The 23,370-nt window shown below is 48.5% G+C and overlaps 2 protein-coding genes across 2 annotated transcripts in view; both read right to left on the bottom strand.

Moving 5' to 3' along the window:
- Positions 1 to 20,584, bottom strand: part of LOC123774663 (uncharacterized) — an 89,490-nt gene extending 68,906 nt beyond the window's left edge. The window contains exons 1-14 of the mRNA XM_069310989.1: positions 19,669 to 20,584; positions 17,741 to 18,477; positions 15,878 to 16,121; positions 13,677 to 13,832; positions 12,994 to 13,186; positions 11,644 to 12,035; positions 9,554 to 9,602; positions 8,748 to 8,902; positions 6,996 to 8,446; positions 6,756 to 6,892; positions 6,252 to 6,562; positions 5,194 to 5,370; positions 2,045 to 2,197; positions 152 to 243 (exon numbers count right to left, since the gene is read on the bottom strand). Of these exons, the coding sequence (XP_069167090.1) occupies positions 152 to 243; positions 2,045 to 2,197; positions 5,194 to 5,370; positions 6,252 to 6,562; positions 6,756 to 6,892; positions 6,996 to 8,446; positions 8,748 to 8,902; positions 9,554 to 9,602; positions 11,644 to 12,035; positions 12,994 to 13,186; positions 13,677 to 13,832; positions 15,878 to 16,121; positions 17,741 to 18,477; positions 19,669 to 19,756 (4,335 nt within the window). The 5' untranslated portion in view covers positions 19,757 to 20,584. The remainder of the gene's footprint in view (positions 1 to 151; positions 244 to 2,044; positions 2,198 to 5,193; positions 5,371 to 6,251; positions 6,563 to 6,755; positions 6,893 to 6,995; positions 8,447 to 8,747; positions 8,903 to 9,553; positions 9,603 to 11,643; positions 12,036 to 12,993; positions 13,187 to 13,676; positions 13,833 to 15,877; positions 16,122 to 17,740; positions 18,478 to 19,668) is intronic.
- Positions 20,585 to 20,642: 58 nt separating this feature from the next.
- Positions 20,643 to 23,370, bottom strand: part of LOC138349795 (uncharacterized) — a 44,823-nt gene continuing 42,095 nt past the window's right edge. The window contains exons 11-13 of the mRNA XM_069310886.1: positions 21,519 to 21,642; positions 21,131 to 21,254; positions 20,643 to 20,829 (exon numbers count right to left, since the gene is read on the bottom strand). Of these exons, the coding sequence (XP_069166987.1) occupies positions 20,658 to 20,829; positions 21,131 to 21,254; positions 21,519 to 21,642 (420 nt within the window). The 3' untranslated portion in view covers positions 20,643 to 20,657. The remainder of the gene's footprint in view (positions 20,830 to 21,130; positions 21,255 to 21,518; positions 21,643 to 23,370) is intronic.

Genomic DNA, 23,370 nt, shown 5'->3' with positions numbered 1-23,370 from the left:
TGGTGCTCACCTGGTGGCTGTGACAGTGGGTGGTGGTGGTGCTCACCTGGTGGCTGTGACAGTGGGTGGTGGTGGTGCTCACCTGGTGGCTGTGACAGTGGGTGGTGGTGGTGCTCACCTGGTGGCTGTGACAGTGGGTGGTGGTGCTCACCTGGTGGCAGCGACAGTGGGTGCAGGGGTCGGCTCGCCAGGTGTCGTCCATGGTACCGTTGACACAGCTGCTGCAGGTAGGACAACACTCTCCTGACGGAGGGAAGGCGGAAGAAAAGGAAAAAATGCTCTATTATTAATTTCTATTTTTTGCTGGTAATCAATCACAGTGTGTTGATCATTGCCCTTTCGCGGCAATGATCATATAATATTGGTTTAGAATTTCATTCAACCAGGAACTAAGTTATTATCAAAGAAGGCACCAAGCCGGGAAGGCTATTTAGCACTCAACCGGGAACTAGGAGCCTCGACTACCCCCCGACCCCTTGTACAGGAGCCTCGACTACCCCCCGACCCCTTGTACAGGAGCCTCGACTACCCCCCGACCCCTTGTACAGGAGCCTCAACTACCCCCCGACCCCTTGTACAGGAGCCTCGACTACCCCCCAACCCCTTGTACAGGAGACTCGACTACCCCCCGACCCCTTGTACAGGAGCCTCGACTACCCCCCGACCCCTTGTACAGGAGACTCGACTACCCCCCGACCCCTTGTACAGGAGACTCGACTACCCCCCGACCCCTTGTACAGGAGACTGGAGACTCCTAACGTTATTATCTTTGTACACATTCATAGCATGTCGTCTAGTGTTGGAAATTTCCAACACTTAATTACTAATCATTAGTACAACAATGTATTTCTTGTACTAGGCGTCATAATTAACTAACACTACAAATCAGTAGTTTAGTGATACTGAATTCATTTCATTAAAACGTAGAATGTCAAATTAGAATAGACCTAACGTAGAATAGACGTAGAATAGACCTAACCTTATAGAATAACCACACAAAATGTGTGGAGGAATTTGGCTCTACAGTTTACAGTACATTGCAGTTCATTTATTATACATTAATAGATTTATTATATTCATTAGAATTTAATTGCATTTAATCTAAGAGATCCAAAGGTCACTGGTTCTCTAAATTTCTCTCTCTTTTTAAGAGAGTTCCTTCGAGCATATTAGAATTATATATTTTATTATCATTAATCTAGAGCCAGATTTCCAAACATCTAGCAACAGAGCTTCACCCGTGTGTCATCAGTGACCACGACACACCCAAAGACATCTGTCAGTGACCACGACACACCCAAAGACATCTGTCAGTGACCACGACACACCCAAAGACATCTGTCAGTGACCACGACACACCCAAAGACATCTGTCAGTGACCACGACACACCCAAAGACATCTGTCAGTGACCACGACACACCCAAAGACATCTGTCAGTGACCACGACACACCCAAAGACATCTGTCAGTGACCACGACACACCCAAAGACATCTCCATCAGTGACCACGACACACCCAAAGACATCTCCATCAGTGACCAACGACACACCCAAAGACATCTGTCAGTGACCAACGACACACCCAAAGACATCTGTCAGTGACCACGACACACCCAAAGACATCTGTCAGTGACCACGACACATCCAAAGACATCTGTCAGTGACCACGACACATCCAAAGACATCTGTCAGTGACCACGACACACCCAAAGACATCTGTCAGTGACCACGACACACCCAAAGACATCTGTCAGTGACCACGACACACCCAAAGACATCTGTCAGTGACCAACGACACACCCAAAGACATCTGTCAGTGACCACGACACACCCAAAGACATCTGTCAGTGACCAACGACACACCCAAAGACATCTGTCAGTGACCAACGACACACCCAAAGACATCTCCGTCAGAAAGCAACGGCACTTCGTATTTCAGAATGCTGTTACACTCCCAAAATTAGCTACGCATGTTCAGCTACGATGGTTTTTGGTCTCTGGAATGTAACATCCATACGAGAGATGACATGCCACTGGAACTCACCTGGGCGATGGAGGGCGTCGGAGCAGGTGAGGATGGGACAAATTATAGGGACGCAGGCGATGGAGCCAAGATCACAGTAGCATCTCTGGCATGGGTCCTCCGTTAGCACCACCACCTCTCCTTCAGGCACCACTCGCTCCTCGTACAAGCACCCTGAGGCGAGGAGATGCACGGTGGGTTGAGGGTGAACGACGACCATCATAATCCATGGGCTACTTTATCGTATATTTAAGACATGTGTCATAGATCGGGGTGATTCACGCGAAATATTTATGAACATAAGGCTTTAAGGACAAATAAGTATATAATTATCAAAAGAAGGCACCAAACTGGGAAGGCTATGTAGCACCATCAAATGTGCGGAATAATCAGAGGGCGCTAAATATCACCAAGGATGCCAATACGAGAACAGAAACGCTTGAGGCGAAGATATCAAAAGTATCCGAGTCACCAAGAATTCTATCGAGGGACAAGTGACCGCGAGAGACAGTCGGAAAGCAAGACACACGCTCGTCCTGGACGTCAGGACATTCAACAAGGATATGCACGACCGTAAGAGGGACAATGGAATTTGGACAATAAGGAGCAGGGCGGCGCTCCATTTGTTGGATATTTCCAACACCGAATACAACATTGTTGTATTCTCATTACTTATTACTAACCATACTAATTATTGTAGTAAGTAAAATTAACAACACGTAGAATTCTCATGTACTAATAATTTCATCTGTGCAGTAGGCTAGAATTCTCACGTCACCTGACGCCAGTATTGCGTCAGATTTCCTTACAGTAAACACATTATATCCAATGTATGTGAGAATTAAATTCGATTCTCCATAATTAAAGCATTCTGTATGATAACTAATTGCAGACGAATTGATCTCTAACTAAAAGCCGAATAGAGCGTTAGAATCATAGCGTCTATCTCGTGATATAGTTAACGTCATCAATGAATGCCATGGGGAGACATTAATTCCTCTCCCTTATATATTTACTATTCTTAAATTGATAAATAACAATATTTTGTTCCTCTAAATAATAAACCCGTCCAGTCTTTAACGTTTCAAGCGCAAATGCGAGAAATATTAATGTTCGAGACAATAATTTGTTTTATGAACGCGGGCTCGGCGTGGGTAGAGGGACGCCATCTCAGTACACGTGTAGAGCCGAAGAGAGGCAGACCTGCGCTTACCGTACTCATAAGAAGACGCCATTGCCCAGCAAATAGGGCAGGTGTTATCCATCCTCAGATGAAAGTCGCCACTGTGAGGCGTGAATAACCTTGCAGATAGTATCTTCAGCTAGTGCTGGTGTCCAATAAGGAGCCCTTTGACTTGGTTCCTGACGACACGTGACCAGCCAGCGGGACGCATCACTATTCAGGATAGGCCTAGCCGGAGCCTGAGATGCGAAACACGGCAATCTTAATACTTATACAGTGCCCACAGCTAAGTATATTCTTTTATGTGATGCATCAGGTAGAAGTTTTAATAATAGCAGGGTGATTGTCCGTTACGACGCACGATAACACCTAATAACAGGTGATTAAAATTTGTCACCTATAACTCTTAATATTCTTGAATATAGATTTAATAGTCCAATCGGTTGCTACTGAAAATTATTTGTCTTGCAGCACGAGAGAAGAATTCTCCATGCTGCCTTCCCACATGTTAACCCGTTCCACTCGTCAGTCGACCGAGTCTGGAGAATAAGAGGACTTCCATGGCTTTCTAAAGGAATCTTCATTAAGCTAAGATTTATTTCCTTTTATAATTCTATTGCAATTTATCTTGTGCAGAATTCTTTGGGATAATATGTGGTTTACTGTAACTCATTACTATGCACATAATCTATGTTCCTCTTTTTGGTAATGAAATCAGTTATAATATTATTTTATAGGATTAGATTATTATTAATTGAATTAGTGAACGAACCACACTAATTCCTGGACGTACTTACCTCCAGTAATAACCCCCCAATGTAGGTGTTTGAGGTTTTGTTTCATTTATTAATACAGCCCATTAATTATTATTATGATCATACTTTCTAGTTTTATCCATAGTTACTGGTTTCATCTAGGAATTATCTAATGATCAGAAATTCTCAGTTTCCCTCTTTACTTTAAAAGCGGGTGGTCCTTCGTAATTTAATTTACTACATTAATATTTAAATAATCAGATTCAAGCCCCAAATATCCCACACCATTAAGTGACCATGAGTTTAGCATGTATAACCAATATACAACCTAGCCAGAGCTAATTCCCCCTGCCAGTTACAATGGTAGGAAGAAGGCCAAGGGGCAAACTACTCTTAAGAGTACGCAGTTTGTTACCAACAACAGAAGACCATCAACCTGCCAACAGGCAAGGATGGAGGAATGAATAACTGGGTAAAAGTCGGAATAAGGAATACTTTTATGGGAGATGGGACAAGAGTGGATAGCTTCCTTAGCAGCAGCATCCGAACGCTCATTGAAAGAGACAGCAATATGGCTGGAAACCCAGCAAAACTCTGCTAACTTAAATTTACTGGAGCTAAGAAACAGTCAATGTGGACTCTAAACGACCACCGGATGGACTGGATTAAAGGACTCTAGTGCCATGAGAGCACTGCAAGAGTCAACTACAACCAGAAAGGAGAATTGACAATGAAAAAGCAGGAAGAACGAAGAGCATAAAGAATAGCATAAAGTTCGGCCGTGAAGACGCTAGTCTCCGGAGGTAGGCGACACACGTAAGAGTGATCAGGAAAAACAACATTGTAACTTACACCGGCTGCAGACTTAGACCCATCGTGAAGATGGAAATGGAGTGGTAGTGTGAAGAAAAAGTGTTCAAGGAAAAGTGTTCAAGAAAAAGTGTTCAAGGAAAAGGCATTTCAGAACCAAAGGTAGGGTAAAAGCTTTAGTAATGTGGGTCAGGGATGTACAATATTTTGGTAGGGGGATCCTCCACGGGGGCAAAGATGGAACAATACGACGAAAAATATTGGTAATACGAACCGATAATCCTGCAAGCGAGACAACTGAACAGAAAAAGGTTAGTGGTGGGGGGGGGGGGCCAAGACCAACGGTGTTGACCTAGCGCACGCCGCTGTGAGACGTCCCGTGCAAGGGAAGCACTCGGGGGCAGAGCAACAGGAATGTTTACCGTGGTTGCAGGTGGGACAGCAGGCGTGTTGAGGCGTGACCGGGTGGGTGCAGGAGGGGAGGGAGCAGGTGATGCCGCTACACAGCACCTGACCGCCCTTACACCTGCATACTTCACACGCCCCCACCGCCCACGACGACCCCTCGCCGTGGGGCACCCCAGCATCGTCCACGCACTCTGTAAAACAACATCACCACCAGAGGAGCAGAAAACTACATTTACAAAGCCCTGCAAATTAAACTTTTGGATGTGAAAGTTCTGCAAAATGCATAACAAAGCAAGTTCATCTGTCCCAGGAGAAACTGTCAGATTGTAATTTCTTTAAAAAAAAAAACGCATTTTTCACTGTTTTCCACAATTAATCCCTTTTCCAAATTCGTATTAAACTTTTAGTTATCCGTCCAGTTTTAAGGTACAAATCGCTTCCAAAGCTTCAATATAGAAAACGACTGAAGAGGGGAACTAAGAAATATATCTATGCTGTACTGCTGAATTACAACTTTTCATTTTTTAAGTGTAAAATTCACTTTCATAATGTTCTCATTTAAGTACTAATTACGTCAAAAATACATTAAGAACAGAAATAATTTACTAGAAGCAAAGCGACAATTAAATGATGCAAAAAATGTTCATATCTCATTTAGGAATGATCACTGCAAGTCACAATTGAATATCGTAACTACTAATTATTGAAGTAAACATAAGCAACCAAATCAAATCTGAATTAATGTAACAATTTATAACTACGATGAAATACAATTTTTTTCCTGAAGATGAGACCAGTTGTGGAATACAAGAGAACTGACGATAACAATTTAGTAGTGAAAAACCAACAGTTTTGTTAATTGACATTCACTTTACACTTTTGAAGAGTCAAAATACACACAGACTTATATCGACTTATTTGTCGATATTTACAGCCAGAGTTTACTTTATTGCTAAACTATGTTGAGGTTTAGCAGGATTGGGTAGTAGGCGAGCAAGTCCTTGATGAACATTGTGTCGTTGATAAACCTCAAACTCAATACTTAACAACCAATTTAACGTGCAAGAGTTACCTTGACATGTAAGCTGGTGCCCCGTTAGCCCGTCGAGGAAGGTAGGGGTGCACACCCCCTCACAGCCTCGAGCCCGACACACCACGTTGCTGCGCCCCCCACACTCCACCCGCCCCCCGCGCCCCCCTGACCACGACGTCGACGGCTGCCAGGAGAAGGATGGCAGTAAGGGAGTAGTAGTGTTCTGGACGAGGCCACCAGAGGAAGATGCGCTGGAGGACGAGTACCGACGACAGACTTCCTCCTCATCACAGTGTACAACATGAGCCGCGAGGGGACATCCGCTGTACACTCTCAAGTTGAGGCACAACCTGCATGTGTACAACTCTTTGTTAACTCTCAACTGATGCAAGCTGACAAGTATAAAATACACCTAACGAAAACTCTCCACATAAGCGAACATAAAAATCACACAAACTACTGCATTTCAATTATAAATAACGTGGAACTATGTACTAGACTTAATCCTGCGGTCTGTGGTGCTGCTTAGTTGAGAACCATTACCTCTCCACCGGGGGTGAGGGAAGGTAGGGTCCCCCGGAGCTGGCGACACTGTGGGTGCCGTGGGCGTGAGGAAGGGTGAGTGTGGGGCGCAGGGCACGGGCGGCAGCCTCCAGTTGTCTCAGTTCACTGATGTCTTTCTGCGGGAAGTTGCTTTCATTACACGAAATTAAATTCACAAAAATCGATGTCTCCTAATAAATATATTAAACCAATAAATATATTGTAGTAATTGTGAAGTACCTGAGAGAAGTGGTTGTGGTGAAGCCACCAGTCTGGCACCCTCGTCACCTCATTACACGTCCTCTCAATATTCATCAATTTCGACACGTCATTTATTTCATCAAGTTCCTCCTCCAGTCGAGCCTTCGTCAGCATGTAGAATGGTCCTTGGTTGTAGTAGTTGCACTTGAGTCTGTCATAACCCTGGATGTCAAACCCGAAAACGTCAAAGCCACTACGGTCGAGGCCGAGAATATTAAATCCTTCTTTTGTGTAGCCGTAAGTGTCAAACTGACGTGGTGTCGCCGTACTGTTTATCGTCGAGCGGCAGTAAGGTGGGCCAAGGGATGTGCATCCGTCTGTTTTAAAACCATAGCGATCGAAGCCTTCTCTGTCTAACCCAGCGAGGTCGTAGCCATCCCTGTTGAAGGTGTCCTTACCGTAGCCCCACCTGTCATAGCCCAGCGAGTCGTAGCCTTCAGCTGTGTAGCCGCCCACATCGTAACCATCATCGTCGACAACTTCTGCATCCTCATTCCTTGTCCAGCTTTCACTTAAATTGTTATCGCTCTCGAACTCTCTCGTCTCAACAGGCTTCTCTGCATCTTCTTTCAAACATGGAGCACCTTTTGATGGTAAGACGTAGGAGACACCGTACTGAAGCACAGCATCGAGGGCGTCACGTGAGGTGACACCGAAGGGCATCATGGGAGCAGGTTTCATCTCTTGCGGAAATACTTCGTCCCTTCGGCCATGTTTTCTAAGCCAGCTGTCAAATATTTTATCCAGAAATGATATGTGAGAGAGGAAAACAGGGTCATAGAGTCTCTCAGGAGTAAGTGTGTGACCCCCTACGAAGGTCTGAAACAGTCCTGACATTGCCTCCAAGTGCATCCTGAAGTGTGTGTAGTTGTCCGTGCTCACGAGATGCGCGATACCAACGGCGTCAGGGAGCCATACAGAGTCGTTGAAGTGTCGCATGAGACACGGGGCCCAATCGTGAAAGCGGGATGACCTGAAGGGGTGGTGGCGGACGCAGAAGTCGTCTTGGCCACCGTCACCTCCAAAGTAGTTCGCCTGCCACGCCGCTGCTCTGCTCATATCACCAACGTCGAGAGTCCAATCAAAGTAAGGTATAGACACATCACACTCGCCATTCTCTTGAAGAAGCATCTCAACGTTCCACAGAAGGTAACGGTGCCAGGGGAGGAACCGATCAGTTCCCGCGAAGTTAGGTAAATGCTGACTGTACATCAGGGTAAGGTTGTGCCAGCTGAACTCCCCGTCACCCGCTCTCACTAGTCTCCTAATGGAAGCCTGATAACGGTTAATTTCCTTAAGTGTGAGGTCTCTGAATTCCTTTCTGACGTACCTGGCACCTCCCTGGCGTTGACAACGAAAGATGCCTCGCTCCAGGCACTGACACTCTTGGCATCCATTCTTCATTACCTCACTCACGTTATAAGTTTTTCCTGAGGATGACACAACATGGTGTCTTGAAAACTATTTAAGTACTGCATCTATTAATGACAAACATGGTTTTAAAGTAGGACGATAGGCTTCGAGCCCAAGTGCTTAAGTAATAATAATAATAATAATAATAATAATAATAATAATAATAATAAAAGAAGAAAACGTTGAAAATGAAAGACGAATTTAAAAATAAAGTTATGCAATTATTTGACTCTACATATCAACTATTAAATAAATCAAGGCCTTCTTTCTGCCTTAAAGAGAGCCAGGCTTTCCATAGTGACGGTGGCACCCAGGTACCTGGGAGGCGGCAGCCGTAGGGGGCTCCAGGGTCTTGGGCGGGAGCTGCCGCCACCGGGATGAAGGAGATGGCCACGAAGTCGTCCTCGCCTCCGCCGCCACAGTTACCTCGCCACGCGTGTCTGCAGTGACAGTGGCAGTCGCCTTCCCTTCTGCTGGAGAGGAAAGCCAGTAAAGTTACTGCAGGATCGTGAACATCACGTGTAGGGCAACCCTGGCCACGCTCTCTTGCCACGAACGGGAACGAACACACGAACACACACAAACACACGAACACACACACACACACACACACACACACACACACACACACACACACACACACACACACACACACACACACACACACACACACACCTTGCAAGATGAAGTTCCCGTCCACTGGGTCAGGTAAAGCACCCGCCCACTGGAACAAGTACAGGTGCAACACTCACCTGGTGGAACAAGTACAGGTGCAACACTCACCTGGTGGAACAAGTACAGGTGCAACACTCACCTGGTGGAACAAGTACAGGTGCAACACTCACCTGGTGGAACAAGTACAGGTGCAACACTCACCTGGTGGAACAAGTACAGGTGCAACACTCACCTGGTGGAACAAGTACAGGTGCAACACTCACCTGGTGGAACAAGTACAGGTGCAACACTCACCTGGTGGAACAAGTACAGGTGCAACACTCACCTGGTGGAACAAGTACAGGTGCAACACTCACCTGGTGGAACAAGTACAGGTGCAACACTCACCTGGTGGAACAAGTACAGGTGCAACACTCACCTGGTGGAACAAGTACAGGTGCAACACTCACCTGGTGGAACAAGTACAGTTTTGACGTTCCATCACAGAGCTGAGCACATCTGAAGACATAATTATTGGCGATATTTAGTTATGGAGAACACCTCTGGTTCTGATGTTGTGCATCGTTTGATGGCTGTTTGTAGTGTTCTGTGGTCCTTCTGTGGCCCTTTGAGGAATGTGTTCTTGTGTGTTACAGGGAAGAACGTTGTTCGTTCATGCTGAGTGTTGGTTTGGTCGTGTGTGTAAAGGATCAGCAATCGTCACCAAAAAATTCCCAAGAATGTGTTCACAATTGAAGAACATAATAGTCTGGTAGCACAGCAGCAGACATGTTAAGCAATAATATGCGTGTTCCGTTTAAATCCATCCATGTGTGTATTATATTATTTATTTTGTAATTGACAGTATCAATATATTCAAAGGTATTGTGTTTGGTAAAATTGTCTAAATCTACATTGCCAAACTCTCTACAAAGTCTGATAGGTTAAATAAAAATATAAAATTACGTGTAAGCAAGGCAGATAAATCAAATGCTATTGTAATTTTGAGAAAAATGACTAGAAAATATGAACGCGTAATTATGTGACTGATACATATATAAAATTGTCAAAGAATCCATTGGATGCTGTTAATAGTAGCTTCATTTCAACTACCACAGGATGCACTGGTTTAAAGGACTCCAGGACCATGAGAGCACAACCACAATGACAAAGGAGCTTTGATGATGAGCATATAACATCGTACACAGTTCAGTCGGGAAGATGCTAGCCTCCAGAGGTAGGCGGGGCACGCAGGTTTGGTCCAAAAAGACAGAGTATCCAACACCGTCGGCAGACTCAGACCCATTTGTGAAGAGGGCAACAGAATGTGAGTGGGTTGAAAAATGTTTCAGGAAAAGGCGTTCATAACAATAGGAGGGGGTAGAAGTCTCGAGCATGTGGGTGAAATTCTAGCAAAACTTCGCAAGTGGGACCCTCTTTGGGGGCTAGGATGGAACGACACATGGAGGGAGACTTAACACAGACCTAAAGATAGGCTTGTAGGTGAGACATCCTAAGATAAAAATGAAGGGGGTGAAAGGGAACAGAGCCTAACAGAAGGGAGAACAGGGCCTGCCAGATGGGGCAACAGCCAAAGCTCAGCAAAAACGAGAATGAGGATGTTGCAAAGACCTTACGAGGTAGCGAAAGCAGTAACGATCCCGACAACCTTGTACGCGACAAGTCACCGGTTTCAGCATTCAAATTCTTGGAGGACGAATGAGTCGCATCAGAGCTGAGCCGCAACCCAGCATGGTGAGGAACATCAAGACGACGAAGGAGCGGCAGAAGAATAGGTAGAGCAGCCTTAATCCAGTTCAGCAGGCACGAGAGTGCCAATATAAGAGTGTGCGTATGTCAGCTCTCCAGGAATTACAAAACAAGACTAAGTAACGTATGAGCCTTTGAGCATTCTACTTCGGAGGTAGGAGATACGGGGTTAAGCAAGCCACACGAGGGTCAAAGATTAACCCCAAAATCTTACCAAAATCTCTTATACAGAAAGGGACTATCATAGAGCGACAAAGGGAGACAAAGGACGTCCTTCTTCAGAGTAAAAATTCATAGCACAAGTCTTAGATGCAGGGAACTTTAAGCCATGAATCATAACCCAGGACGACATTGAATTAATGGAGAAACTTGTTTCAATGCCTAAGTATTTAAATGAATGTGAAGGAAAGATCCAATATATTAATGTATTAAACTAATTTCAGATGTTTTTAATACATTTAAACATATTGTTTTTTTCCTTCACCGTCACTGAATAGCAACTTGGAGCCGGCGTTGGAGGAAATCTGAGAGCATTTGAGAAATTTCACGTCAGCAGAGAGATTGTCAACATAAAGGGTCAAGAAAAGACCAGAGGGAAGGGAGGAAGTACATTAGGGGCAATGAGGAAACGAATTGTGCTGAGTACAATACCTTAGGAAACACCTTCGAATTGGAGGAGTAGTAGTTTCCCCATTACACTCTCCAGCAGCCCCCGAGCCTCCAAGACGGCTACATATATGATCTATGGTGAAAATTGATGGTTGTTACAGAAAAACGTAAGAAATCATACCTTTGGAACGGCGGTCTTGTGGCTTGCTGACGTGGGGAGCATCTTGGGGAGAGGCAGTGGGGATGGTGACGTGGGGAGCATCTTGGGGAGAGGCAGTGGGGATGGTGACGTGGGGAGCATCTTGGGGAGAGGCAGTGAAGAGGCTGACGTGGGGAGCATCTTGGGGAGAGGCAGTGGAGATGCTGACGTGGGGAGCATCTTGGGGAGAGGCAGTGGAGATGCTGACGTGGGGAGCATCTTGGGGAGAGGCAGTGGGGATGCTGACGTGGGGAGCATCTTGGGGAGAGGCAGTGGGGATGCTGACGTGGGGAGCATCTTGGGGAGAGGCAGTGGGGATGCTGACGTTGTCAGACCTGCTCCCCACACGGGCCCCCGTCTCTACACCCTGGGATCTGTGCGACCAACAAGCTCTTGTTATCACGCAATCTTCAATGAATGTACAAGACAAAGCTTTTGAAAGGCAGAATAAGCCACAGTAATTCGGTGAAGATTATAACACACAAGCTTCGATTATTAGACGTGTAGCCACCGATGGTGTGGTGGTTAACGAGACCCATATGTGGGGGCGCTGAGGTACTTCCAGTTTGTAACTCATTAGTTGCACGTCAAAGCGTTCACTGTTGTTGATATTATTGCTAGAGTATGTGTGCACCGAGCTGTGTACCTGCCACAGTGTGCACCGAGCTGTGTACCTGCCACAGTGTGTGTGCACCGAGCTGTGTACCTGCCACAGTGTGTGTGCACCGAGCTGTGTACCTGCCACAGTGTGTGTGCACCGAGCTGTGTACCTGCCACAGTGTGTGTGCACCGAGCTGTGTACCTGCCACAGTGTGTGTGCACCGAGCTGTGTACCTGCCACAGTGTGTGTGCACCGAGCTGTGTACCTGCCACAGTGTGTGCGCACCAAGCTGTGTACCTGCCACAGTGTGTGTGCACCAAGCTGTGTACCTGCCAACCTATGGTAACCGGATATAGAGGCACTGCACTCACTGTACAATAGTTTGTGGCCTCTCTAAACCTTGGGGCAGTCACCATCATCAAATGTTTACACAGGTAAGCTTAACTCTTGCCTTCACTGTAAGATAATTGTGATCACCTAACTCGGCTGTCACTAACTTTCTCCTTTCACAGAATAAATAAAAAAACCTAAACATAGACTACCGTTCACAATATCGGCAATATACTGAAAATGAAATGTTAGAAGTGAATTTCTTGAAGTGAATTTAAGATGTCTTTGCACACCTTACCCAGCATACGAGCTCATCAAGACCAGTGGCAGTATCTCTGCACTATATACACACCTACGAGTGCGTCTACCTTGTGAACATCTGTGACACCTGCAGTACTCGCCTGTCGACGAAGTGGGCAGAAGATAGGTAGCAACAGGTGCCTCTGGTGCAGGCGTCGAGGCAGGCACTGTAGGAGGCGTGATTGTTAGAGTTGCCGCCGCACCCAGAGTACCTGAAGGAGAAGCAGGTCTCCTCCTCAGGGCTGTAAAACCACCGCTGGGACGCTCTTGGGTTCACCTCAGGGGGACATCGTCCTGAAATTTGAAAACCATGATGGCGGGAGAGACTAAACCAGTTTTCCATAACGTGTCAACATTAAACCACTAAAGTAAACCTTGTTCAGATTAATAAATCAGTCAAGTATATAGAAAAGAATGTAATTAGTACAAGGCATTCATTGACTTAAGATTGCATATGATAAGGTGAAGAGTGTAATGATCATGTATGGTGAAGATGGTTATCTTATTGCAAGCAACACAGCTGTTATGCAGGTAACAAAGGATGGTGCAAGTATTGCTGTACCGAAGAGGGTGCAAGCGTTGTTTTGTATTAGCGTAGCAAAGATGGTGCAGCGAGGATGGTGCAAACGCTATATAATGTTTGTGTAAACATTATATATTGAAAAGTGTTCATTAAGAAAAGTGAAGCAAACAATTTAATGCACGAAATTACCCGAATTTGGCAATAAACTGCATTAATGCACTGATGACCAGATTAAACAGAACAAAACCATAGCTTGCTTACCCAAGACTGGAGGAAGGAAACAGTTGGGTGGGGTGGGCGTGGTGCAGTGCCGCCCACTGTGGGTGGGGGGACACACACACCGGTACGAGGCTGGGCGTCGAGCCTGGGACGCGACGCACACACCACCGTTCCGGCACGGTGAGCCCTCACACGGATCTGCAGTGAAGTCACAGTCGTCACTACTACTGAGGGCCCCACACTCGCCACTACTACAGAGGGCCCCACACTCGTCACTACTACAGAGGGCCCCACACTCGCCACTACTACAGAGGGCCCCACACTCGTCACTACTACAGAGGGCCCCACACTCGTCACTACTACTGAGGGCCACACACTCGCCACTACTACTGAGGGCCCCACACTCGTCACTACTACTGAGGGCCCCACACTCGCCACTACTACAGAGGGCCCCACACTCGTCACTACTACAGAGGGCCCCACACTCGCCACTACTACAGAGGGCCCCACACTCGCCACTACTACAGAGGGCCCCACACTCGCCACTACTACTGAGGGCCCACACTCGTCACTACTACTGAGGGCCCCACACTCGTCACTACTACTGAGGGCCCCACACTCGTCACTACTACTGAGGGCCCCACACTCGTCACTACTACAGAGGGCCCCACACTCGTCACTACTACAGAGGGCCCCACACTCGTCACTACTACAGAGGGCCCCACACTCGTCACTACTACAGAGGGCCCCACAGTCGCCACTACTACTGAGGGCCCCACAGTCGCCACTACTACTGAGGGCCCCACACTCGTCACTACTACTGAGGGCCCCACACTCGCCACTACTACTGAGGGCCCCACAGTCGCCACTACTACTGAGGGCCCCACAGTCGCCACTACTACAGAGGGCCCCACACTCGCCACTACTACTGAGGGCCCCACAGTCGCCACTACTACAGAGGGCCCCACACTCGCCACTACTACAGAGGGCCCCACACTCGTCACTACTACTGAGGGCCCCACACTCGCCACTACTACTGAGGGCCCCACACTCGCCACTACTACTGAGGGCCCCACAGTCGCCACTACTACTGAGGGCCCCACAGTCGCCACTACTACAGAGGGCCCCACAGTCGCCACTACTACAGAGGGCCCCACACTCGCCACTACTACAGAGGGCCCCACACTCGTCACTACTACTGAGGGCTCCACACTCGCCACTACTACTGAGGGCCCCACACTCGCCACTACTACTGAGGGCCCCACAGTCGCCACTACTACTGAGGGCCCCACACTCGTCACTACTACAGAGGGCCCCACACTCGTCACTACTACAGAGGGCCCCACACTCGTCACTACTACTGAGGGCCCCACACTCGTCACTACTACTGAGGGCCCCACACTCGCCACTACTACAGAGGGCCCCACACTCGCCACTACTACAGAGGGCCCCACACTCGCCACTACTACTGAGGGCCCCACACTCGTCACTACTACAGAGGGCCCCACACTCGCCACTACTACAGAGGGCCCCACACTCGTCACTACTACTGAGGGCCCCACACTCGCCACTACTACAGAGGGCCCCACACTCGTCACTACTACAGAGGGCCCCACACTCGCCACTACTACTGAGGGCCCCACACTCGCCACTACTACTGAGGGCCCCACACTCGTCACTACTACTGAGGGCCCCACACTCGCCACTACTACAGAGGGCCCCACACTCGTCACTACTACTGAGGGCCCCACACTCGTCACTACTACAGAGGGCCCCACACTCGCCACTACTACAGAGGGCCCCACACTCGTCACTACTACAGAGGGCCCCACACTCGCCACTACTACTGAGGGCCCCACACTCGCCACTACTACAGAGGGCCCCACACTCGCCACTACTACAGAGGGCCCCACACTCGTCACTACTACAGAGGGCCCCACACTCGTCACTACTACAGAGGGCCCCACACTCGCCACTACTACAGAGGGCCCCACACTCGCCACTACTACAGAGGGCCCCACACTCGTCACTACTACAGAGGGCCCCACACTCGTCACTACTACAGAGGGCTACTAGAGTCACTACTACACACTTTACAAGGCTACCAGCGACAGAACAGGAAACCGTCCCAATGGGAACCAGATCAAAATATGCATTTTGTTGCCTACACAAAGTCGCGCCAAGTAATAAAATATTCACTATAATAACCACGGAACATACTATTTGTTCTACATGAACTTTACCTTGGTCAAGAGTAGAGGGCCAGGAGAGGGTGCACCGGTCGCAGGTGTGGACGACGGGACTCGCGACGGTGGTGGTGTTGCTGTGGTCGCCAGTGTTGCCACCAGTGGTAGGGGGGCGTGTGTGTAGGGTGAGGGTGTGTAGGGTGAGGGTGTTTACAACCACGGGGTCACAGGGCGCCCTCAGGCCCTCACACTTGCACCACCAGGCCACAAGCTCTAGCTGCAGCCCCAAGCTCTCCACGCCCTGTACAACAAATTAAGTTAATCCTGGTTTGGCTTGGTATTGGGCCTAAGGCCTATCAAGCTCTGGAGGCCACACAAGTGTTTACTGACCAACCAGCAAGTATACTTTAGTCTTAAACTTAATCTAGAGCTAAAGTACCCTGTATGTACACCCAGAAGCGGGGTACACCTCTCTCAATACACTCCCTGAGCCACTTTGACACTTATCTTGAGGTTATCTTGAAATGATTTCGAGGATTTTGTAGTGTCCCCGCGGCTCGATCCTCGACCAGGCCTCCACCCCCTAGGAAGCAGCCCGTGACAGCTGACTAACACCCAGGTACCTAATTTACTGCTAGGTAACAGGGGCATAGAGTGAAAGAAACTCTGCCCATTGTTTCTCGCCGGCGCCTGGGATCGAACCCAGGACCACAGGATAACAAGTCTCCTGTGCTGTCCGCTCGGTCGACCGGCTCCCCACTTGATGACACTTTGTGACTGTACTAGTGTTTAAATAACACTATGTTCGTTCATTCATTCATTGAACGTCAAAATAGCCTAATTCATTCATTTCATCTTTTTTAGAGCATGTAGATAATAGACATTCATTCATTCCTAAATTAACCAAATGTTTTGACAATGTATGAAAAGATGTTCCTTCAAGTTGCTAAGCCGCCCCACAAGCCGTTCCATTAACGCAGCCCGTCCACATGAACAATGAAGAAATGCTCGTACAACTATCCATTAAATCCCTTTTATGAATGAAAAATTACACATACAACTGCACAACCCGTTCTGAGGCTATGTTCATTCTATCCAGTGGCCGAACCCAAAGACATAGTCCTTAATTTTAACAGTATTAAAAAAAGGCGTGTTCTCATATATAAATACACATTATTATTCATTAAAGTTCATTGTATAGCTAGGCAGAGGTTAGGTTAACTTTTTAGGTTCTATTGACGATTATTTGTATTTGAAGTGTGTGAGTAACAACCCGTCCTCGACTAGTCCATTACATCCAGCGGTCGACCCCACAGACGCATTCATAAATTTTAACATGCTGTTCATTCAAAACGGGAATTTTCTCAAGTATAAATTAATATTATAATATATTAGCATATTGTGTATAAATAGGTATAGGATAGGTTAGGTCAGGTGTTTAGGTTCTGTTGGCGGTTATTTGTATTTGTAGTACGTGGGTGAAGCATTTATAGCGTTGTGGTTCAACAAAATTCGTCAGTGAAGCACTTGTTCCGGATATGTTCGAACGTCAGCAGTTGTGAGTCGCGTGTAAACCGCTTTTCATTCATAAACAGGGGGTTTGGCGGGTGCATGGAATCACTTTTCGATCTTTGGAAGACGGGCTGCGAACAGAGATGGTCAATGAAGCACTGTTCGCGAAATGTTCGAACTTCACCAGTTGAGTAGTGTGTCAAGTGTTTCATTCATAAACACTGGTGTTTCACAGCTGGATTATAGAGCATTTGACCTTTTCGCATGCGCGAGGCACCAGGCGCTCGCGCGCGAGGCACCAGACACCATGCGTGAGGCAAGAGACACGCACTCATAACACACCCCAACTCAATGCTTTTAGAGACATGGGCCGAGATAAAATATATCAAATAAGGAAGTGGAACACACCTGTATATGGTTGGAGGCGAAAACACCTGTATTACGTCCAGGAGCAGGAACACGTGCGTCACCTTCAGGAGCGGGAACACGAGCGTCACCTTCAGGAGCGGGAACACGAGCGTCACCTTCAGGAGCGGGAACACGAGCGTCACCTTCAGGAGCGGGAACACGAGCGTCACCTTCAGGAGCGGGAACACGAGCGTCACCTTCAGGAGCGGGAACACGAGCGTCACCTTCAGGAGCGGGAACACGAGCGTCACCTTCAGGAGCGGGAACACGAGCGTCACCTTCAGGAGCGGGAACACGAGCGTCACCTTCAGGAGCGGGAACACGAGCGTCACCTTCAGGAGCGGGAACACGAGCGTCACCTTCAGGAGCGGGAACACGAGCGTCACCTTCAGGAGCGGGAACACGAGCGTCACCTTCAGGAGCGGGAACACGTGCGTCACCTTCAGGAGCGGGAAGACGTGCGTCACCTTCAGGAGCGGGAAGACGTGCGTCACCTTCAGGAGCGGGAAGACGTGCGTCACCTTCAGGAGCGGGAAGACGTGCGTCACCTTCAGGAGCGGGAAGACGTGCGTCACCTTCAGGAGCGGGAAGACGTGCGTCACCTTCAGGAGCGGGAAGACGTGCGTCACCTTCAGGAGCGGGAAGACGTGCGTCACCTTCAGGAGCGGGAAGACGTGCGTCACCTTCAGGAGCGGGAAGACGTGCGTCACCTTCAGGAGCGGGAAGACGTGCGTCACCTTCAGGAGGGGAAACACGTGCGCCTCCTCCAGGAGGGGGAACACGTGCGCCTCCTCCAGGAGGGGGAACACGTGCGTCACCTCCAGGAGGGGGAACACGTGCACCTCCTCCAGGAGGGGAAACACGTGCACCTCCTCCAGGAGGGGGAACACGTGCACCTCCTCCAGGAGGGGAAACACGTGCACCTCCTCCAGGAGGGGGAACACGTGCACCTCCTCCAGGAGGGGAAACACGTGCACCTCCTCCAGGAGGGGGAACACGAGCACCTCCTCCAGGAGGGGGAACACGTGCACCTCCTCCAGGAGGGGAAACACGTGCACCTCCTCCAGGAGGGGGAACACGTGCACCTCCTCCAGGAGGGGAAACACGTGCACCTCCTCCAGGAGGGGGAACACGTGCACCTCCTCCAGGAGGGGGAACACGTGCACCTCCTCCAGGAGGGGGAACACGTGCACCTCCTCCAGGAGGGGGAACACGTGCACCTCCTCCAGGAGGGGGAACACGTGCACCTCCTCCAGGAGGGGGAACACGTGCACCTCCTCCAGGAGGGGGAACACGTGCACCTCCTCCAGGAGGGGGAACACGTGCACCTCCTCCAGGAGGGGGAACACGTGCACCTCCTCCAGGAGGGGGAACACGTGCACCTCCTCCAGGAGGGGGAACACGTGCACCTCCTCCAGGAGGGGGAACACGTGCACCTCCTCCAGGAGGGGGAACACGTGCACCACCTCCAGGAGGGGGAACACGTGCACCTCCTCCAGGAGGGGGAACACGTGCACCTCCTCCAGGAGGGGGAACACGTGCACCTCCTCCAGGAGGGGGAACACGTGCACCTCCTCCAGGAGGGGGAACACGTGCACCTCCTCCAGGAGGGGGAACACGTGCACCTCCTCCAGGAGGGGGAACACGTGCACCTCCTCCAGGAGGGGGAACACGTGCACCTCCTCCAGGAGGGGGAACACGTGCGTCACCTCCAGGAGGGGGAACACGTGCGTCACCTCCAGGAGGGGGAACACGTGCACCTCCTCCAGGAGGGGGAACACGTGCACCTCCTCCAGGAGGGGGAACACGTGCACCTCCTCTATGAGGGGGAACACGTGCACCTCCTCCAGGAGGGGGAACACGTGCACCTCCTCCAGGAGCAGAAACACGTGCACCTCCTCCAGTAATAATAAAGACACGAGTCATACCATCAAAGTCAGGTGTGTGCGGCTGCTGGATGGGTGTGGGATGTGCCTGTGTGTGCGCGCGCCACGTCAGCCCTCGCCAAAACCTCATCGTCTCCTCCTCCAGGGCCACCACCTCGTCACCTTCGCTGAGCGCCTCTCGACCCGCAGGTCTGGCGGCGGGTCTGGCGGCGGGGCTGTCTTTCAGGATCTGCAGAAATTCCTGGAAGGAGATGCTTTTTGAGACGTTTGGAGCTTCAAGTTATGTGGCCAGCGAGTCCTCATACTTCAACCATTATCTAAGCCTAAATCTGTCGTGCATAATCCTTGTATAAATCAAAGGAAAGGAGTGGTAGGAGAAAAGCACACAAACTGTATTGGAGGGGACCTACACATTCCCTCTAATGCGTTGTGTGTGGTTTCCTCCGAGGCTATGGGTCCCCCTTCTTCCAGCCAGATATGCACATGTTGTATTTGAAAAGATAATGGGGACTAGATGAAATTGGTTAACTATTTTAAATTATATATTCCGGTGTGTATGCTTTGAAAACATTCTCTCTGCCACCTACTGTCAAGTCGGCACCTTTTCTCGCCCGACTGTTATTGTAGAAGTGTTTCACTACTTGTCACTCCAGAGGTGCTTCAGCGCTCACCCAGCATGGTGTAAGGAAAGCTGGGCTTCCTTTACCACGAGACTAAGGTGACAGCAGCATGGATCGTCAGGGAAGATTGTGGTAAAAGACTAAGCTTAATAAGTTGCATTAGAGATCAAATATTACCTTCTTCCTTTATCTCATACTAAATTAAAGGAAAGGGAAGGGGAAAGAAAGATAAAGCTGGACAAGGAAGGGTAGGAGGATTTAAAAGGAGAAGAAAGGGGAAATAGGATAGAAAGGCAAAGACGGAAAAGGAATTTTTCAGGCGGCGTCATGAAGCCACACGACGTGAACCCCGCGCCTGCATGTTGGTGGGTGGAGAGAGATCTCCACTCCACCCCACTAGGCCTACACCGGCTAGTTACGTGCCTCGGGCTGGCCGTAGAGGGCGTCCAAGAGAGCGCCCGTCACGTTCACAAGTTGGTCGGATGCTACCGCCTCTGGTGGAGTCTCACAGTCTCCTGACCACCACAACGTGTGGTAGGCGCCACAGCTCCAGTCACGGGGCCACACCGCCTCCAGGCTCACGCTGATTTCCAGGAGGGTTGGGTAAGAGTGATCAGTGGACAACACAGTGTTAATGACACACTTCTTAAAAGGCATAACATTTCTTTCATTAATATCCAAGAAATGCCTGATAAATTAATTACAGACACCGTCAGGTGCATTCACTAAACAATACAAACAAAATGGTAAACATCACTTAAAGAAGTAACTTTTAATCCGAGCACTGTATTAAACATCTGTGGTATCCATAAACAATAGTTTCATTAAAAAACAATCATTATACAATTTCATTAGAAATAGTTTCATTTAATAATAAACCTCACTTGAAGGGCCTGAGCAGCAGGTGGTGAGCATATTGTGGAGGGTGAGGGTGTTGCTCCTGCCACAGCATCCAAAGCTTGTCCACGAAGGCCGCCAGCAGGAAGAACACGGGATTCATCGGTCCTTCTGAAGGATCATTACTCTGATAAAGTAAACTATTCCCCCCTTTGAACCACTTATGCTACTAACTTGTTTCACTTTTCTAAAAGAAAACTTTTATTCAAATCCAAACCCTCTATAAAACTACTTAATATTACAGATTTAGAAAATACAGTAATTAAATATTAAATCATTGCAGTTAATTATGTGAAGATATCAAATAAAAGTTGCTAACAGTTGACGAGACTTAGAATAGTGTGTAAGCTGTGAAGAGGGGCAGAACCATCGTACCGAGCGACGCCAGACCACCCCCGAGGGCGGTGACAGTGCGAGACGTTACCTCCCACAGACTTTCAGACATCGCCTCGAAGTCGCCGTGACCCAGCGCCACGGCCAGGTCTGCTACCGTCCCAACCTGACGGAAGACAAGGCTATGGCAGCAAGTTGTTCGCCTGGATATTTACTAATTGATCCCAATGCTTATGGCCATAAAGGCATGATAGCGGTGTGAGGAACGGACACTCATCATGTGACACCGAGCTGGAGTTATACATGGGGCCCTTCACGCACGGCACTCACCTGGAGTCATACAGGGAGGTTCTGGAGGCATGGTATTGAGCTGAGGTCATACTTGGGGGCTTCTGAGGCATGGTACTGAGCTGAGGTCATACTTGGGACTTCTGAGGCATGGTATTGAGCTCGAGACATACTTGACGGTTACACGATTTTTTTAACACTTATAACAAATTTAAACTGTTTATATACTGTATATAGAGCTTTAAATATATATGACTATAAATATAGGGGTACCACCTCTGGTACAATTGTAGGGACCCATAGCCTCGGAGAGTAAAATAGAGAGATTCAGGGAAGTAATTAATTATCAAAAGAAGGCACCAAACCGAGAAGGTTATGAAGCACCATCAAATGTGCAGAATAATCAGAGGGCGCTAAATATCACCAAGGATGCCAATACGAGAACAGAAATGCATAAGGCGAACGATATCAAAAGTACCCGATTCACCAAAAATTCTATCGAGGGATAATTGACCGCGAGAGGCGGTCAGAAAGCAAGACACACGCTTGTCCTGGAAGTCAGGACATTCAACATGAATGTGCATGACCATAAGAGGAACAATGCAATTTGGACAATAAGGAGCAAGGCAGCACTCCATAATGTGACTGAGTTAAACGTGTATGGCCAGTATATAACCTAGCCAGAGCCGTTTCCCACCGCCAGTTACGGTGGTAGGAGGAAGGCCACAGGGACACTACTCTTAAGGGTACGCAGTTTGTTACCAGTAACAGAAGATCAACAACCCTGCCAACGGGCAAGGATGGAGGAATGAATAACTGGGTAAAAGTCTGAATAAGGAATGCCTTTATGGGAGATGGGACAAGTGCGGATAGCTTCCTTAGCAGCAGCATCCACACTCATTTAAAAAGACACCAACATAGCTGGGAACCCAGCAAAACTCTACCAACTTAAATTTACTGGAGATAAGAAACAGCCAATGTTGAATCTCGATGACTAACGGGTGGACCGGATTAAAGGACCCCAAAGCCATGAGGGCACTACGAGAGTCAAGGACCACCACAGAGGAGGATTGACAATGAGAAAATAGGAGACAAAGAGTAGAGAGAATTGCATAAAGTTCGGCTGTGAAGATCCTAGCCTCCAGCGGAAGGCGACACATATAAGTGTGGTCAGGAAAAACAACAGAGTAGCCCACACCGTCAGCAGATTTAGACCCATCGGTGAAGATGGGAACGGAGCGGGAGTGTGAAGAAAAGTGCTTAAGGAAGAGACGTTTCAGAACTGTAGGAGGGATAAAAGCTTTAGTGATGCGGGTCAGTGAAGTACAAAATTTGGGAAATGAGACCCTCCATGGGGGCAAGGACGGAATAATACGAGGAGAAACATTGGTAATATGAATTGAAAGAGAATCTTGTAAGCGAGACAAACGGACAGAAAGAGGAAGATGGTGAAGAGGAACTACAGGAGGAGTAAAAGTCAATGCACGACAGAGGCGAGAGTGAGGATGCTGTAAGGACCGTGTAAGATACGAAGACAGTAGCGATCACGGCGGTCCTGGAGAGATAGGATGCCAGTGTCAGCGTACAACAAGCTGAGGATAGGAGT

Source organism: Procambarus clarkii, chromosome 68 (genome assembly GCF_040958095.1).
Source record: "Procambarus clarkii isolate CNS0578487 chromosome 68, FALCON_Pclarkii_2.0, whole genome shotgun sequence".
Lineage (NCBI taxonomy): Eukaryota > Metazoa > Arthropoda > Malacostraca > Decapoda > Cambaridae > Procambarus > Procambarus clarkii.
Note: the sequence above shows the minus strand (reverse complement) of the source record. Positions and strands in the feature narration are given on the sequence as shown.